The sequence below is a fragment of the Diceros bicornis genome, chromosome 29, assembly GCF_020826845.1.
Source record: "Diceros bicornis minor isolate mBicDic1 chromosome 29, mDicBic1.mat.cur, whole genome shotgun sequence".
In the NCBI taxonomy this organism is placed as follows: domain Eukaryota; kingdom Metazoa; phylum Chordata; class Mammalia; order Perissodactyla; family Rhinocerotidae; genus Diceros; species Diceros bicornis.
Window position 1 is genome coordinate 5,995,059 of NC_080768.1, and position 19,746 is coordinate 6,014,804.

Consider the following 19,746-nt stretch of genomic DNA (forward strand, 5'->3'; position numbering starts at 1 on the left):
GTGACGGTAGTTCAAGCCTTTCATTTTATAAGGCCTGCAATTGACATACCCAAGGTCACTGGAGATCAAGCTAAGAAACTCGATAAAGTGGAAGGCAGATTATTGGAGGCAGTCTGTATGAGCATGGACAAGAACTGACTTTTTCTCCTTTTAACATAATTTCTGGAGAGGAGAGAAATTTATTTCTTAACACATTGTATGTGCTGTAGTGTGGCTTAGAAAGCCCTACATACCCTTTGTATTTCACTGGAGAGTTCCAAAATTTGCTGGGAGAGAGGGAAAAACAATGTATCAGAATTAAGGGGCTTAGAGAGGTGATCATAGAAGGAAGAGTGGAGAGTTCCTTGGTAAGGAAGTTAGATAGGAAGAATATTAAAAAAAAAAAAAAAAAAAGATACTTAAGGCATTAATGAAGTGATGGACCAGAAGGTAAACAATGATGAGCTTTGTGAAAATAAGGAGCCTCTGCTCTAAGATTTGATCTGATGATTTAATAAAAAAGGGCTTTTTTTCCCCTCTTAGTAGAAAAACTACGTGTTTGACTCTCAATAAATGTTGTATTTTCAAAATAATTAAGTGAGAAGCTTTGTCCTGACCATGCATAAATTGGGTCAAATAAGTGAAAAAAGTAAATAATTGCTGTGGTGGGCAGAGCACTGGGCTGGTGTCAGGAGGGCTGGTTTCTGATGCTGGCTGCGTTCCTGCCCATGGGCTCTGGGGAAGCCGTTTACAGCCTTGCGACTACAGTTTTCTCGGCCATTAAAATTGATAGTTGGAGTTGAGATCTGGAGTTTTTTTATTTCCCCTAATTTTATGTCATTGATTGTAAAGAAATTAAGGCATGAACATAGCCGAAATCAATGTAGAATTTTAGCTTTCTAGTTTTATTTTTTAATTCATTGTAATCACCTTGATGTTCACACGCAGGAAACATATTCATTTTGTTGATATTTTTCTTCCTATTTGATAGAAAGCAGAACGTCATCATCCAGGTTGTGAGTAAATTGAAGGGCTTTTCATTAGCCCCGGAAGTGTGTGAAACTACCACTCACGTGCTTGCCGGGAAGCCTCTGCGGACCCTGAATGTGCTACTGGGAATTGCGCGTGGCTGCTGGATTCTCTCTTACGAGTGGGTAAGCAATTACTTGAGCAAAATATGTGTTTGAGTTACATATTCTTTTTTTTTTTTTTGTGAGGAAGATCAGCCCTGAGCTAACATCCATGCCAATCCTCCTCTTTTTGCTGAGGAAGACCGGCCCTAAGCTAACATCTATTTCCAATCCTCCTCCTTTTTTTTTTCCCTTTTGCTCCCCAAAGCCCCAGTAGATAGTTGTATGTCATAGTTGCACATCCTTCTGGTTGCTGTATGTGGGACATCGCCTCAGCATGGCTGGAGAAGCGATGCATCGGTGTGTGCCCGGGATCTGAACCTGGGCCGCCAGCAGCGGAGCACACACACTTAACCGCTACGCCACAGGGCCAGCCCCTACGTATTCTAAAATAGAAGGTGTTTTGATAGATTTGGGCCTCTGAGTTGGTGACACTAGATTCATGCCGATGTGCCTCCTTGTCAATTTGCGCACTTTCCTGTGAGCGGTGAATGCCGTTCTCTCCTTGATCTCTTCTCCCTGTGGTTCATCACCCTTCAGCCACTGCTGATCCCTTGGGAACAGGAGTGTGATGAGGATGGAGAGGAGGAGAATGAGTAGACTTCCAGATAAAGACCTCTCGGCCCCTGGCAGAAATAAGATCAGAACAGACTTGGAATGAAAACACAGAATGCATGTTCTCACAGTCAAATGCACTTTCTTCTGTGTTTGACCAAGAAATAATGTGACCTATGTTAGTGATGGTTTAAAAAGCCAAAAGAATTCAGTGATTGTTTTTACAGATGGATTTACTTAGGATGAAACATGTTCATTTAATCCTATTTGGATATGTGTTATCTTACCCATATCTATCTGTAACATTACTTGCCCTTATTTCTGTGCATTGAAGGTAGGTTTTAAAAAAAAATCATTGTTTTCATTATTCATAAAAATTGAAATTGTTTGTTATTCTTTCTATTTTTACATTGATCGTCAACCTGTGTTCACCCCTAAGCATTGCTGTCTGATGAAAGTAGCGTCATTTTTTTACTTGTGTTACTATTTGTATCTGCTAAGTATCCACCCTCCTCCCTTCTCCCCCTAAGAATGTATTACATTAATACTGTGTTAATTTAATCCAGTAGAATTATAATACACAAACAAACTACAGATGTATTTTTAAGAACCACTGTGGTCTTTTTCTCATGTCATAATTTAGCCCTGCAGTTCCCTGGTACAAGAGGTTTAAGACAGTAGTGCTTCCAGTCATGAAGTGGAAAAGGTGGAAATTCTGTAAAGAAGTACTACTTGCAGTGGTGGCAATTGAGGAGTATTTTACCTAATTACATATTAGTACTGATCCACGTTTATTTGCATGAAATTCATTTGTAACTCCAGCTTCCACAAATGAATACCCTGTTGTCTTGCCCTCCAATTTACAATGTCTCTGTATCTTCATTAGTCAGCTCTTCCTTCCCTCGTGTCTCAGAGGAGAAAAATGTCCTTTATCTTTTATGAAGATACGCATCCATACTTGATTCTGTACCCAACCTATGCTTCTGGGACTTGGAGAAGACCAGAGAGGTCAGACGTGAAACTGAGCATTTACTGCTGCCGTGTGTAAAGACCAACTCTCCGGATGCCTCCATGTTTCTGCACAGTGTGCTGCAAGTATTCTCCCACTAATCCTATGTAGAAACAGAACCAGATGCAAATTTAACTTACAGTAACTATATGTGGGATTAACCACTATATGTGAGAAAGGCAGGAAGTAAAACATGTTATTTAATAAACTTCTGGTGCTCAGACAGGACTCCCCACCTGGACTTTCTGTCTGGAGGGAGGAACCTGGGCCATTCAGTCACATAAGCGAATGAATGACGTGTAAGTGCAATATAAGGCAGGAAAACGAATTATAAGGCATTTAGGTTGGAGAGGAAGAAATGAAACTATCTCTATTCATGGACAACGTGATTGTCTATGTAGGCAAGTGCAAGAAATCTACAAAAAAGCTCCTAGAACTAATAAATGAGTTTAGCAAATTGTCAGCATACAAGAATAGAATAATACAAGGTCAACATGGAAATATTTAAGTATAAATCTAACATAAAAATATATGCAGGATCAGTATGAAATATTGATTTAAAAAAAATCAAAGAACTAAATGGAGAGACATACTGTGTTCATGGGTTGGAAGATTCCATATAGTGAAAATGTCACTCCTCCCCAAAATGATCTGTAGATTTCACACATTTCCAATCAAAATCTAAGGATAATTCTTTGAAGATACAGACAAGCTGATTCTAAAATGTATATATAGAGAAAAAAGAACTAGCATAACCAAAACAATTTTGAAAAAGAAGACCAAAGTTGGAGGACTAACATTTACTGCCTAATTTTAAGGCATCCTTTGAAGCTGCAGTAACCATGACAATGTGGTATCAGCAGAAGGACGGACATAATGGAGTGGAATGGACAGTCCAGAAATAAACCCACACAAATATGGCCCATTGGTTTTCACAAAGCTGCAGAGGCAATTTAGTGGAGAAAGGTCAGTCTTTCCAGCAAACAGTGCTGTCGCAATTGGATATCTAGATGCAAAAAAATGAACCTACCTCATGCTTTATACAAAAATTACCTCAAATGGATCATAGACTAAAATGGTAAACTCTTAGAAGTAAACCTAGGATAAAAATCTTCATGACCTTGATTTAGATAAAGTGTTCTTAGATACAACAGCAGAAGCATGATGTGTAAGAGAAAAAAATTAATAAATTAGATTTCATCAAAATTAAAAATTTTTACTCTGTGAAGAACATTATAAAGAGACCATGGGAAAATATTTGCAAATCTCGTCTGACAAAGAACTTACATCCAAATATAAGAAAACAACCCAAACAAAAATTGGCAAAACAAAAAAATTTGAAGACTTTATCAAAAATATACAGATGGCAAATAAGCACTTGAAAAGATGCTCACTGTCATTAGTCATTGGAGAAGTACAGTTTAAAACCACAATGAAGGGCCGGCCCCATAGTGTAGTGGTTAAGTTTGGTGCACTCTTATTCGGTGGCCCAGGTTCACAGGTTTGGATCCTGGGCACGGACCTACACCACTCGTCAGCCATGCTGAGGCAGTGACCCACATACAAAGTAGAGGAAGATTGGCACAGATGTTAGCTCAGGGCTAATATTCCTCACCAAAAAAAAAAATTCTTATAAAACCACAATGAGACACCACTACATAGCTAGTAGCTAGTAGAACGGCTAAATTATAAAATATGTTGACAGTGGTCTAGCAAGGATGCAGAGCACCTGGACTCTCATACACTGCTGGTGGGAGTGGAAATGGTCCAGCCACTCTGAAAAACAGTTTGGCAGTTGCATATGAAGTTAAATTTGCACTTACCATCTCTCCCAGCAACCCTGCTCCTCAGTCATTTGTTTAGAGATGAAAGCTTATGCTCACACAAAAGTCTGTACATGAATGTTGTAGCAGCTTTGCATGTAATCACCCAAACTTGGAAACAACACGAATGTCCACAGTGGGTGAATGGATAAGCAAACTTGTCCATCCCTACAGTGCAATGCTGCTCAGTAATAACAAGCAATGACGATACGTGCCACAACTTGGATGAATCTCTCTTGCACTGTGGGCTACCTGCCGGTGAGCCAGCTGGCCTCAGGGTAGGATAGTTCTCGGCTCCCTTAGGAGGGCTACCCCAAGCTCCGCTTCCTCCAGATGGGCCTCCTTCTCCCCATAGGACCCCAGGCGTCCAGGTGTCGGGCTGTTGGCGTTCCCCGACAGTTTCTATAAAGTCGGCTCTCCACATCCAGACTGTGAGGCGCCAAACTGCCGCTATAAGGGAAAATCCCTAAGGCAGGAACAGTGTATTTGAGGAACAGCAAGGAGGCTGGATCGGGGAAGCCAAGAAAAGTAGATGAGATGAAAGAGCCAGATGGTGAAGGGAACTGCAGCCATGTAAAGTGTTTGGTTTCTATTCCTCGTGTCACGATAAACCATCAGAAGGTTTCTATCAGGGGAGCGATATGATCTGACTTGTGATTTTCAAAGGATGGTGGCTCACTGTGGAGAAGCAGGAGTGGCATCGGGGAACCCAGTGGCTGGCCTTTGCAGTCAGCATTCCCGTGGGAGAAAACTGCAGCTTGGATTGGCAGCAGGGGGGGTGGAAGTGGCAAGAGCGTGGAGGTGGTGGGAGTGGGGAGGGTGGCGGGAGGGTGCAGGTGGCGGGACGGGCTCCGCCGATTTGGAAGGTATCAGGGAGGTCGAGTTCAATGACTTCATCACAGACGAGCCACAGACTGTGAGGGGAAAAGCAGTTAGGGTTAATTGTGGGGTTATTGGCTTGAACAACTGTATGAAAGTTGGTGAGAAGATTAACAAAGATCCATAATGATTTAAAAGGGACACGTTATGATGGGGTTCCCTTTCCTGCTGCCCACCAAGACGGGTGTCACGAAGCCTGCAAGACTTAGCAATGCCAGGAGAAGCCAAGCAGCGGAAGGGTTCCCGGCGCCACCAGGAGCTGGAGACAGGCCTGGATCAGGCTCTCCCTCCAAGCCGCCCAAGGCACCAACCCTGCCGACACCTTGGTTGAGTCTTCCAGTCTTCAGAACTGGCTTTGTTGATTGTAAACAAGAAGAAAGACCGTTGAGAAGCAGAGAACATCAAGAAAAAATGAGAGAAGAAATCCTTACAAAGAGAATAAAACACATTGCCTCGGGTCTCCAACCACGCCGAAGCCGCTCATGTTCTTTCGTGACGTGGGTCTCCCTGGACGGTGCTGGCCGGGAGCTAGGCCAGCTTGCAAAGGGAGGACCAGCTGTGTGGACCTCTAAGCGGAGAGCGAAGGCGGAACTGAGATAGAGCTGAGGCCTGAAGGCCTCCCTCAGGGTTTCAGCACCGGCAAGACAGTGCATGAAAGCATTCAATGAGTGCTTTTAAATAGCCTATTTTATATACCAGTATAGTGATTTTAAGTAGTAGAAAAGCAGCTGCTTCAAAATTAATATTATTTTTCCCATAGTAAGCCACAAATTCAGCCACAGGTTCTTCCGTAAGATGTGACTTCTGAGAGGTTCATATATTTTATTTATCTGGTATCTCATATGTCCAATACCTTCAACCAAGAAGACGGAAATTGACAAATAGCTGTTCAGAGAGAAAGAACGGAATGAAAAGGCGATTGCTGTTTACGTGATTACACTGAAAACACACATCCATATATGTACATAAATACATGCGTGTGTGCTCTGTTTAGAGGTCCCCATATATTTCTATCAGTGTTTATAATGTCCGAATTGGCAGTGCATTTACATTCAAGTTATTTTGAAATAGAAGACCCACAAAACTATAACACAAGATCTAGGCCTCTGATGTTTTAACCAATGTTTCAGGCTGATGTTAGTATGAGGATAACCTGAAACAATAAAAAAAAATAATCCAGTATAGGATAAACACCGTGCTATATGGCTGCTCGCAGATTTGGGGATTTCATAGACTGAAAGTTAACCCCCATCCCCACATAAAGTGGGAATAGACTCGGCTGGATGCCTGGGTGCTGGGAACATTCTAGCCGGGTGGCCTTAGGTAAGGTGCTCCATCTCAGCGAGCTGCAGTCCCTCGTTTGTGAAATAGAGCCGATAACAGTACGTCCCTCATAGGCTTGTTTGAAGGCTAAGAGTTAAACATGCACTGTGCTCATAACAGTGACTAGCAGAAGGTAAGAACTTAATAAATGTTAGCCTTACAACAGAAACAACAATGTATTAACTTCCCCCCAAAGAGCTATAAAAATCAATTACTGTCTACTGTAACTGTGGTTTTATATATAGAAAGAATGCACTAACCCTAAAAGTAAAAAAAGATACTTTTGCTTTGGACCAGTGATAACTTTGCCATGGACCAGTCCAGGCCATCCTAGCACTGAGGAGTGTCCATGAAAGCTCACGAATGCTGCTAGCACTCACAGGAGAATAGCATCAGTGGAGTCTGAATGATTGGGGGCCCTCAGTGAGGGAGGGGAACATGAGCTGGGGCTGGAAACATGGTATGGTATCTGTGGACAACGGGAATGTGCCTGCATTTGACCTTCAAGGGACCTCAGAAGAGGACCTTTCCTTATCTGGAGGTATTTCAGTATTATTTGAACACTTCTCTTAAAGCCACTGTCGTACTGATTTTCATCTGTTTTGGTTCCTCCAAAACCATCAGTGGACTATCACTGGAAGTGGTTACTCTCAGATTTTGAGATTTGTATCTTTCCATGAGAACAGCTACAGACGTTGCTTTACCAATGATGCCTAAACACTTCTCAATTTGTGAAAAGTACCAGCTCTTGGGAAATGGAAAAGGACCGGATCTACTGGCTTAAAGTGAAATATCTGTTCACGTAGTTGTGATGACTGTCAAATGTTTCCTCCAGAGGGTGTTACGTGTTTATTGATGTTAATAGATTATTGCTGATTTACGAAAAAAGAAGTTCAGAAATGAACTGAATCTCTTTCCCTGTTTATCTCAGTCTTAAATAAGACAAAGGTAATTGCTGCTTCTCGCATGGCCTCTTCCATTACTTGTCTAAAGAAATTCAGTCTGACAAACATGAGAAACTGTTTTTTCTTTTTTTTTTTTTTGGTGAGGAAGATCAGCCCTGAGCTAACATCCATTGCAAATCCTCCTCTTTTTGCTGAGGAAGATTGGTCCTGGGGTAACATCCATGCCCATCTTCCTCTACTTTATATGGGACGCCTGCCACAGCATGGCTTGACAAGTGGTGCATCGGTGCACGCCCGGGATCTGAACCTGCGAACCCTGGGCCGCCGAAGCAGAGCATGCGAACTTAACCACTACACCACCAGGCCGGCCCCATGAGAAACGTTTTTGAGAGAGAATAGTTGTCCCTGCCATTTATAAAGCCACTCCACATAATTTCTAAAGTTCAATACACAATTTAATACAACTTGTGTATAACTTAAGACATGAACTTCACAGTTTGCAATTTCTTGTAGGGTCAAGATTTGAAGTGTCCATACTATATACTTTAAGGATCACATTGTCTTTGTGTAAAGGAATGACTCTCTCTCCCTCTCTCTCTGGACCGCCTCCTTTTTCCTTGTCCCCAATGCAATTCGGGGGATTCTTAAAATATTCTTTTTGGCTAGCAGTATAAACTTGCCTCCAAGAAAAACATTACTGAGAGTGTTTTTATTTCAGGGTTTGTGTGGTATTCTCTGGAAATTTCTCGTAAAGGAGAGTTCTAGCAGTTCTTCAAAATTAGATGGTTGTATGCAGCCCAGTTAGAGCAAAAAAGTTATGGTAATTTTATAACAAAATTCAGCTTGAATTTTTACTTAGTCCTTTTTTAAAAAAAAAAAAAACTGTGTTGGCAATTTCTACATGTTTACAGCAGTTCCTACTTCCATTGTTAGCGCTGCTGTTTTCAGCAAAGAGAATAACTTGTGTTTTTCCTGCTTCGTGACTGAATTGTCTGGCAGATACATAGAAATAGAAAACCGTGTCAAGAGTTGCTCTATTTCCTATTCGTGGGAGACAGGAAGTAACCCTCAGAAAAATAAAGAAATTGACTTGACTAAAGCGTCCCTGTAGACTGCCGCTTTTTTGTTGTATTGTGTTCAAGCATAGCGCTAATTGAATTCTTTAGATACTCATCTCTTCTGATTCTCACTTGCTTGATGTATGTTTCCTACGTTCTCCTCTGACTTATTTACAATTCTCCTCTGCCTTTACACCACTTTGTGTTCAGTGAAATGTAGTGGAGCACCCTGTCACCTCCCATTACATGTGGCTCTGTCCCCTCTTCAAAGTCACGGCAGAGGAGTGAGGAGGGATTCAGCCTCTATTCACGTTACTGAAAAATGTTGATTCTGAACAGCTTATGAACAAGGCTTGATTCAGGATTTTAAAGCTAAATCAGTTGTAAATGCAAATATAGAGTTTAGAAGCTAAATCAGTTCTACACCCAAATTTCAAGACGGTTAACTAGTAACAAAAGGACAAAAAAACACTTTATAATCAAGTGTTTCATAAATCAAAAAATGATATCATCATGAGTCAATTTTCTTGAAATAATGTGGTTCAGTTTTGGCTTTCTCACAATGAATTCAGCAAGCAGTGAGTCTGATGTTATCGGTGGGAACACAGAATCAAATGTTAGAATTAGAGGGAAACACGTAGCTCATGCAGCGCGTGCCTCTTGTTTCACATTGAAGAATGCTAAGTCACTCTCCTAAAATTATAACCAGTGGTAGAACTAGGCTGGAGTCTAGGTTTTTCACTGGTGTTCTAAGACATCACGCTGCCTTCCTAAGACTATTCAAAAGGAGTTGTCCTGAAAACCATTCTCTTTTATTACCTCAAGTTGGCAGATTAACTTCTGAATGCATTCTAAGAGTAATTTTCAGACAGAATGTACCTACCTCGTGTACCACATTTGACACCAGCATTTTTTTTTTTTTTTTGCTTGAGGAAGATTAGCCCTGAGCTAACATCTGTGCCAGTCTTCCTCTATTTTGTATGTAGGTCACTGCCGCAACATGGCTGATAAGTGATATAGGTCTGCAGCCGGGATCCGAACCTGGGCTGCCAAAGTGGAGTGCACCAAACTTAACCACTACACCACAGGGCTGGCCCCTACACCAGCATTTTTGAGCTGTTTTCTTAAGTTCTTTCTAGCAAACATTTATTGGCTGCAACCATGTGCTAGGCATTGATGACACCAAGCTGACTAGGATCCCCAGCTTGGGTCTTTGAACCTTCATGGGCTTGATTCCACAGTTCTCTTTCCTCTGCCACAGATTACACCTTGATAAAGTACTTATCCTTAAAAAAGCATTTTCACACGCACTGTCTCATTGGATCTTTATAGAACATTTTGGCAACAGAGAAGGACCCTGTTTGTGTTTAGTGGTGGAGGCACTAGGAAAAGTAGCTTGTCTGACTTGAATGTGGATCTTTGAAATAGTTTTGATAAAGGCATTGTCCTAAGGCAGTGACTATAAATGGTACACCTAGTTTATAAACTTTCATTATTAAAATACTGGATTTTGTTTGTGGACAGACATATAGCCTGTAGTGCTTTGCTCCTTGCGCTCGAGGTAGTTACTGAAGACTGCCCAAGCTCTCTGCAGAACCTCACACAAGCTGCAGTAGAACTAACCCTTGGGCCCACAGGAAGCAGGTGGTCCTATTTGAATCCTCCACCCTCCCTCTGCCATCCTTTTGTTCATCCTGGCAAGTCCTCGGGGTGTGCTATTTCCACATTGGAGGCTCTGTGCTTTCCCAGTTCCATAATCTGTAATTGGAGACAGATAGGAAAAAGTGATTGACCTGGAAAATTGAGGCTTTTGTGTTCTCTTTCATGAGGACATTTGAAAAGATGCATGAACAGGACTGTGATTGTCATCTAGGAATGACTAGTGGCAGAGTTGGAAGGAATGAAAGCTGTTTCTTAGAGTGAGAAGGCTGTGAAGTCACTCTGGGATGCAACCATTGACTGTATGATGAATGAGGTTCCATCATCATTTTTGGAATTCATATCTTTACATTAATAACTTGTTCTTTAATTTTATAAAGGTACTAGACAGCATCTACTTTATACACCTGGCACACGAAAGCCAGTGCACAGGTCCTAAGGCTGAGACTTTGCATGGAAGGGAAATCTCTGAGGCACTTTGAGTGCGGAGAAGGATGGGTGTTTGGAGGGGCCGTCAGGGCCCAAAGTGTGGCTCTGTAGGTCTGGATCTGGAGTTTGGGAAGCCATTGGAGTATTTCACCTACAGAGTGACAGGCTTTTGTCTCTCTGGCTTCTGTGTCAAGAATGGATTGTAGGGAGGCACGAGCAGAAGCAGGGTGACGGAAGGAAACAATTGGGATCATCTGGGTGAGAAATTATAATGGCCATGACTAGGGTGGTGGTGGATAAGTGGAGGGAAGAGATCAGATTGGTGTACTTTTTAGGAATATCTAAGAGGATTTGATCACATGTGATATGTGGGCATAGAGAAGTCAAAATGGCTCCTACCTAAAATTTTTACTTGAGCAACTGAAGGAAGATAGTGGTGCCACTTATTGAGGTGGGGAATACTAGAGGAGAAAAATGTTTGCAGGTCTGGGGTGCAATAAAATATTCTGATATATATGTATTGAGTATGAGATTCCCATTAGACATCCATGTAGAGATATCACATATCATATTAAATATATATGTTTTCGGGGCAAAAGTTGGGACCATAAATATTCATTTGGGAACCATTAGCACATCGGTGGTCTTTCAAGCCATGGTACCTAGGCAGTGAGTGCACAGCGAAGAAAGGAGTGAGGTTAGGACTGTGTCCTGGGCTGTGCCAATATGGGGGTGTGAGGGAGAAGGAGGGAGAGCAAGGGAGCCAAGGAGGATGAGGTGGTGGCACAGGCAGAACACCAGGGGCATGTGATGCTCAGATGAAAGAGGAACTGTCTCAGGAAGGAAAGCGTGTTCGTGTTGAATGCTGCTGAAAGGCAAATAGGATGAAGACAGAGAAATGGGCATTGCATTTGACTAGATGGATATTGACAGAGACCTTGGAAACAGCGAGTTTGATGATGAGGAGGGTGGATGAGTGAATGCTAAGTAAAGAAGTGAAACAGTGAGTGTGTAGAACTATTTCAAGACCCCTTGCTGTGACCGGATCAGAGATATTGGTCTCGGTAGCTTGATGGGGCAATATGAAGTATGATTCACCACTTTAGCACGGCCACCTGAAAGACAGGGTTCCTGGCGCTGGCCAGTTTGGTTTTATTACAATGAATTGGGAGTGGTCTTGTGAAGCACCTGAATCTATTGGTTTAGCAGGAAAAAAAAACACCTGAATTAAGGTTATGTATATTAAAACGGAAGTTGCTATATTTGGCAAACGATTTAAGAGAATAAGGCTGAAAATGAGCAAATCAAATGATTCAGCTTTGTTTGGTACTTGCTTCCCATCCCTTTCATATGTGGTCTTCAGGGACCACACTGTTTTTGGTTTTGTTTAACTTGAGGAACTGAGCAGTAACGCCAGTTCTTAGTTTCTTTAAACCTTGGATTCTCTCTTCCTCTCCTCATGGTTGAGAACTGTAAGGCCTCACCTTAGTCCACGCTGAATTGTATCACAAATTCAAAGCTCATTTTTAGAAAAAAACTTCAAGCTGTCCCTAAAGGTACATCTTTGTTAACTAACCTCTGCAACTTTCTGTTGAGTTCCTAAGTTTTCACTTCGGGTTCTGACATCCCAATGAAGCCGTTCTTGCCTTAAATAACAGAAGATCTTAATTTTAGGTTCTCATCAGAAAATTCAACCATGGTTTGATTCTCCGGAACTTTTTGCAAATCACCTTAAGTGATCCATCCTTTAGATATCTATTGGTGGTGCTGGGGACATTGTTGACTATCCATTCTTTTAGGTTTCCAAGCTCTCTTCCTGAGTTAAAATAAATCGCCAAAAAACATCATACTTGGATTCTGTTAGTGCCTGAGTAAGTACCCTCTGTGAATTAGGCTTCAGTGATAATATTAGATTTTGGAGAGAGCTGATGTAAGAAATACTGAATTTTAGAAAACAGTGGAACATTTTTCAAAACTTTAATCGACAACATTGTACATTTTGCTACCTGACACTTTTTATGTATGATCCACACAACACATTTCTCCTAAAATTCGTTGCCCTAAAGCTTCTCTACAAAAAGTCTTTTAGGCTTTTCTTTACCAGAGAATGAGAAATACGTGACTAAAATGATTTTGTCAACGGAAATAGCAGTTTGCCTTCAGTTCATGACAGATCTATTCCTTCGTGCTTCTTAGTTGGTGTTTGTTCTTATGAAGGAAAGTTCCTCTGCTTGAATATTAAAGTTCCACTTAACCTAATAACTGATCCAGCACTGATGGTTCTCAGGTAGTACACAGACGTACAGACTTTAGCCTTGACACGTAAAGGCGGGGGGATGATCTCTGGTTGTTGGCATTCGTGAAGCTGAGGCAGAATGAAGCACTGTCATCCTTCCCTGATTCTTCCTGCCCTTCCTCGGCAGGCTGCCTGCTCTTTGCCCTGTCACACACCATCCGAGAGTATCCTTCGGTGAGTCGAGAAACACATCTCCAGCGACCTTTGTTTTATGTAACTCTGCCTTCGGTTTTGTTGGGTAACAACAAAACAAGAAAGAGTAGTACAGCAACACTTAATATTATGCACAGGTGTTTTCTCTTTTTACATATTTCTAGAATTCCATGCACCCTTTATTGAAGTGGAATGTTTATTTCAATTGTTAAATTGTAAACAGTATTTTTGGTAGTAAAACTTAGTTAGAGACAGCCATACCCTCCCTGGCACAAGGGACTGGGGCAAAGCAAGGAATGTTTCATGCATTAAAGCAGCACCTTTTTAGCAGACCCTGGTTATGTAGTGATTACAAGCTCTTTGAGGGGAGAGACTGCTCCAGTCTTTATTTACGTGGCCCGGGACCCAGGATGGAACACAGAGCACAGCACTCACTTGTTGAATGAATAAATACGTGGATGGATGACTACACATATTTGTTATTTCTTTTAAAAACCTCAGAATTTCTTATTGCCTCTGATAAGCTAAAAATGTCATGTAAAAACATTGTACACGATTATAAATTACAAAAGTATCCATTGAGTTCATGTGTTTCTTGTTAAAATTCATGAAAATAAAATGACCTGATGCTCATTTAAGAAAAAAATCTTTATAACTCAAATTCACAGAAAGAAGAAGAAAAAACAGTGATTGCTCTTAGTAGCCATAATATTTGGTTTATTGTCTGTGATGGTAATAATAATTTCTGCTTTGTTATCATACAGTGAAGTGATGTTTCTGCTATTTATTTTAGTTACATTGGAATGTGTTATATTTATTTCTTTGTTTTCATTTTGATAAGGAAAGTACGAGCTTGTGTTATTTATAAAGATGTTTGGGCTTCACATTCAATATGCTGGTGAAATGCTGGGTCACCCCGGTCTTTACTAAGCAATATGTAAAAAGTAGCTAATAGTGAACAGTTAAGCTCTAAAATCCGAGAATAATCCGTTTTCACTTTTGCATTCTGGAAAAGCCTGGGTAAAATACAAGCAGCATAAATCTAACTTTAACGTCTGTGTACAATACAGCTAAACTGTTTTGTAACAATACTCAAGCATATATCAACATGGAGCTTGTCCCTCTTAGTGTTGGTTTTGGTCTCTGTCAGTTAATATCTCTTAAAAAGGGAGAAGAGTTCTTAACTACTTATTTTTAGTACTTGATTGCTTATCTTCTCTGTCTTGATTAAATAGGTTGTGTTAAGGTTTTGGTTTCCTGCCGCTTTCTTTGGAGACAGCTGGAGCAATGCTTTTACAGCCTTAATAACATACGAACCCCCTGGGGATCTTATTAAATGCAGATTCTCATTCAGTAGGTCTGGGTCCCAGGCTGCTTCAGTTGTGACAGCTCCCAGGTGGTGTGCAGGCTGCTGGCCTGATGACCACACACGGAATGGGAAGGTGCTCAAGAACAGCCAGCTGTATTTGGCGTAGAGAGGGGGCTGCTTCCAGATGATGTTAGTCATGTAGAAGATGTAAAGATAGGGGGCTGCCTAGTCAGGAGATCTGCATATGCTCTCTCAGCGTGTCAATACAATAATCCTTTGTGGAAACTGAGACTTGAACAGTTTTAGTAAACTGCTCATGGTCACAGTGCTTGAAAATGATGAGTTTTGAATTTGAATTCCACTTCTCCTCCATTCATAGCCCATATTCTTTCTAGCAGCTACTTCCAGAGATAGCCTAGAGAATACTTTTATCTTCTACTACCTTAAACTTTGGTATGTTCCATTCCGTGTCTGCATACCACCTTAACGTGTTTTTAAAAGATTAATGTATGAGAGAGTGAATTTTTAATGCTAACCTTGCCGCTTACTAGCTGTGTGACGAATAAGGCAGTTAAACTCTCTAAGCCTCAGTTTCCTTATCTGTAAAAAGATCAAAAGATCATCTAAATAAAGTTCCCAGTAAGCACTCAATAAATATTAATCACTATTATTATGAAACAAGCATTTTTTGAGACCTATCACCAGTCTTCATTCAAATCACAACTTGAATGGACCTTGAAGACATTATGCTAAGTGAAAAGAAACCAGACACAAAAGGTCACACACTGTGGGATTCCTTGCATGTGATTTATCTGGAATAGGCAAATTTACAGACAGAAAGCTGATGAGTAGTTACCAGGGGGTGGAGTGGAAGGGAGAATGAGGAGTGATTGCTTAATGGGTGTGGGGTGCGTTCATGGGGTGATTAAAAAGTTTTGAAACTAGAGAGAGATGGTGGTTACACAGCATTGTGCATATACTAAATGTCACTGAACTGTACACTTTAAAATGGTTAATTGTATATTATGCAAATTTCACCTCAATTTAAAAAATCATATATGGAAAATTGCCTCATTGAGGCAGTCGTTACCTCTACTGAATGGGTTTATATTTTTAAAATAACTTTATGGAATTACAGAAAGCATTTCTCGATGTTCTGAGATGTGTTGGAAATACAGAGGAATGGCTTATTTTGGAACACATATTATTGCCTTGAAACTTTGCCAGTTCAAGTTGGTCTTTTCGGAAGACTAGACCTCCTCTGTTTTCTGGCTCTAAAGTGCTCAGGACATAAGCACCCTAATATTTTGTTATTAAAAATTATACCATTGATAGCCCCATTTTTTTCTCCTGAAGTTTAACTTAGAAATAACTTCATTGCAACAACTATTTCATTAACTACATAGATACTTCTGTAATTTATAACGATGTATAATGTTTTCATGTGACAGAAAGGTTAACTAACTTGCCTTTGGCACAAATCTGTAAAGAGATGGAGATTGGTTTAATTCAGTTGCCTGGGTTCTGTGTTCTTAACCATAAACTATGCTGTCTAGTTGTGGAAGAAACACAAGTACTATTATTCTCCTTCTAGAAAAAATCAAAACAATGTACATAGTAGCAAATTCTCTTAAGGTATTGTTGTTTGAGAGAATCAATTACCCTCATAACTGAGACAAAGAATCTGTAAAATCTGATGAGAAAAATATTTGTAATTTGATTTTTATAATTTTCTTGTTAGCTCAAAATAGCAAAAAATTAATAATTACTATTTTTGTTACCCTTGTATAGGAAAGGAGAGATTTGCGAATGCTGAATATATGTTTCTGTACCTCCATAAACTCTAACAACCAAATTTTTTACCACAGTTGGTGGGGGAGGGATGGGTAGTGCAGAGTGATGAACACAACCCACTCCCTTGCCAATGATGAAAGTAGAGGAGAAAGTATACTTTTGAGTTATTTGAAATTAACTGGATTTCCCTGGGTTAAATCTGTGGCACAAGTTTCTGTTAGATTTGAATTTTAATCCATCAGTTGTTCTATACAATATGAAGTCTTTTATATGCAAAAGATATTGTTGACGTTTCCCACAAAGAAGGCCTTGTTTTTCCTTATCTGCTGTATTCTCACAAGTATTCTCGGTGCCACAATTGCAGTGGAATTTAAGGATTATATATGGTAGGTGGTGCGCTCTGGAGACGGATCCAAAAACAGTGATGGATTCGGCTGGCTATTTAGAAACTTGGAATAAACTTAATATTACAATTACAGTAAGAAATTTTGAATGTTAATAATGTTTTCCACACGATTGTAATGCTCTCAAGTGAGTTAAATCAGCTACATAGTATAGTTGTAATTTTCATACGGGTAGTGAGTCATCATCCTCTAGGGTCATTTATTTTTTCAAGTGCAACCTAAAATCCCTCTTACAGGTCTTTTTTTCTCTTGTCCTAACCTTATCTCATTGCTTATACATTGAAATAATTCTGTATTGTTTTCCCTCAATTTAAAAATTTGGGAGTGGGAGGTGGCCCAGTGGCATAGTGGTTAAGTTCGCAGGCTCCGCTTTGGCGGCCCGTGGTTCACAAGTTCGGATCCCGGGCACGGACCTACGCGCTGCTCATCAAGCCATCCTGTGGCAGGCGTCCCACATACAAAATAGAGGAAGATTGGCAACAGATGTTAGGTCAGGGCCAGTCTTCCTCAGCAAAAAGAGGAAGATTGGCAACAGATGTTAGCTCAGGGCTAATCTTCGTCACCAAAAAAACAAAATTTTTTTTGAGAAGTCAAAAATTAAGGGTACATTGCTTACTGTTTTTGCTTATTAAACACTTTCTGAGTAAATTAATTTTTTAAAGACAGCTGAAAAATATTTCTTAGACAATTAAGAAAACATTAAGAAATAAAGGTGAATGTTAAGAAAAATTAATTTGATTGGTTCTTCCTCAGACAGTGGCATTTACTTATCCTAAGCTATAGTTCTTTTGATCACTCAGAATTTTCTAATTATTCTTTGGGAAATAGGAATTTGAAGCAGCTAATAAAAGCTCATAACCACTAGCCAGCACCAGTGCCAGATAACAATGTATACTTTTTTACTTAAAAACAAAACGAAATAAATAACCTGTGCTTTCCATAGCTACATTAATTTATAGACAAGAATACTTTAGATATATGCTGTTATAGTACAACAAATTAATCTGCCTCACAAAGTAGTTCAAGTAAGTTTAATGCTCTCGTTATTGCTCTTCTGCATTGTATTGAAAGTCCTAGCCAGTGCAATAAGGCAAGAAAAAAATTATGCATACAGATTGGGAAAGGAAGAAGTAAAACTGTCTATTTACATTAAAGACATGATTGTCTACATAGAAAATGTCTACAAATCTACAGAAAAGCTCCTACAACCTTGAGCTCAACGATGTTATGTGATATAAGGTCAATATACAAAATTTAGTGGTATTTCTGTGCACTAGCAATAAACACCTGAAATTATAATTTTTTAAAATTCCATTTATATTAGCATCCCGAGAAATTGAAGTATTTAAGTTTGCATCTGACAAAATATTTGCAGGATCTGTATGTTGAAAACTACAGAACTCTTAGGAAAGGAATTAAAGGAGATCTAAATAAAAGGAGAGAGATACTATGTTCATAAATTGGGAAACTCAATATTTTTTTTTACTATTTTATTGAGGTCATGATAGTTTATAACAATGTGAAATTTCAGTTGGACATTATTATTTATGTCACCATATATATGTGCCCCTTTACCGCTCACGCCCACTCTGCAACCCCCTTCCCCTCTGGTAACCACTAATCTGTTCTCTTGTCCATGTATTTGTTTATCTTCCACATATGAGTCAAATCATGCAGTGTTTGTTTTCTCTGTCTGGCTTATTTCACTTAACATAATACCCTCAAGGTCCATCCATGTTGTTACAAATGGGACAGTTTTGTCAATTTTTTTTAAAGCTGAGTAGTAGTCCATTGTATATATATACCACATCTATTTATCCATTCATCAGTCAATGGGCACTTGGGTGGCTTCCATGTCTTGGCTATTGTGAATAATGCTGCAATGAACATAGGAGTACATAAGTCTCTTTGAATTGTTGATTTCCAGTTCTTTGGATAAATACCCAGTAGTGGGATAGCAGGGTTGTATGGTATTTTGATTTTTAATTTTTTGAGAAATCTCCATAAACTTTTCCATAGTGGCTGCACCAGTTTGCATTCCCACCAGCAGTGTATTTTTCTCCACATCTTCTCCAACATTTGTTATTTTTTGTCTTGGTAATTATAGCCATTCTAACAGGTATAAGGTGATATCTTATTGTATCTTCGATTTGTATTTCCCTGACGGATTAGTGATGTTGAACATCTTTTCATGTGCCTGTTAGCCATCTGTATATCTTCTTTGGAAAAATGTCTTTTCATATCCTCTGTCCACTTTTTGATCGGGTTGTTTGTTTTTTTTTTTGTTCAGTTGTATGAGTTCTTTATATGTTTTGGAGATTAACCCCTTTTTGGTTATATGATTTGCAAATATTTTCTCCTGGTTGGTGGGTTATCTTTTTGTTTTGTTCATGATTTCCTTTGCCATGCAGAAGCTCTTTAGTCTGATGAAGTTTCATTTGTTTATTTTTTCTTTTGTTTCCCTTGCCCCAGTAGATATGGCATTTAAAAAGATCCTTTTAAGACTGATGTCAAAGAGTGTACTGCCTATATATTCTTCTAGGAGTTTTATGGTTAACATCTTATCTTCAAGTCTTTAATCCATTTTGAGTTAATTTTTGTGTATGGTGAAATATAATTGTCTACTTTCATTCTTTTGCATGTGGCAGTCTAGTTTTCCCAACACCATTTATTGAAGAGACTTTCCTTTCTCCACTGTATGTTCTTAGCTCTTTTGTCAAAGATTAGCTGTCCATAGATGTGTGGTTTTATTTCTGGGCTTTCAGTTCTGTTCCATTGATCTTGTGTGTCTGTTTTTGTACCAGTGCCATGCTGTTTTGATTACTATTGCTTTGTAGTATGTTTTAAAGTCAGGGATTGTGATGCCTCCAGCTTTGTTCTTTTTTCTCAGGATTGCTTTAGCTATTTGTGGTCTTTTGTTGCTCCATAAGAATTTTGGGATCCTTTGTTCTGTTTCTGTGAAGAATGTCATTGGGATTCTGATTGGAATTGCATTGAATCTGTAGATTGCTTTAGGTAATACAGACATTTTAACTATGTTT

The 19,746-nt window shown here is 39.6% G+C and overlaps 1 protein-coding gene across 11 annotated transcripts in view; it reads left to right on the top strand.

The window, feature by feature from the left end:
* The window catches only part of MCPH1 (microcephalin 1), a 245,714-nt gene that overhangs the window by 87,498 nt on the left and 138,470 nt on the right, over window positions 1–19,746 (top strand). For all 11 annotated transcript variants that reach the window (XM_058524909.1, XM_058524899.1, XM_058524898.1 and 8 more), the window contains one exon: window positions 971–1,133. In XM_058524909.1, coding sequence (XP_058380892.1) covers window positions 971–1,133 — 163 coding nt within the window. The remainder of the gene's footprint in view (window positions 1–970; window positions 1,134–19,746) is intronic.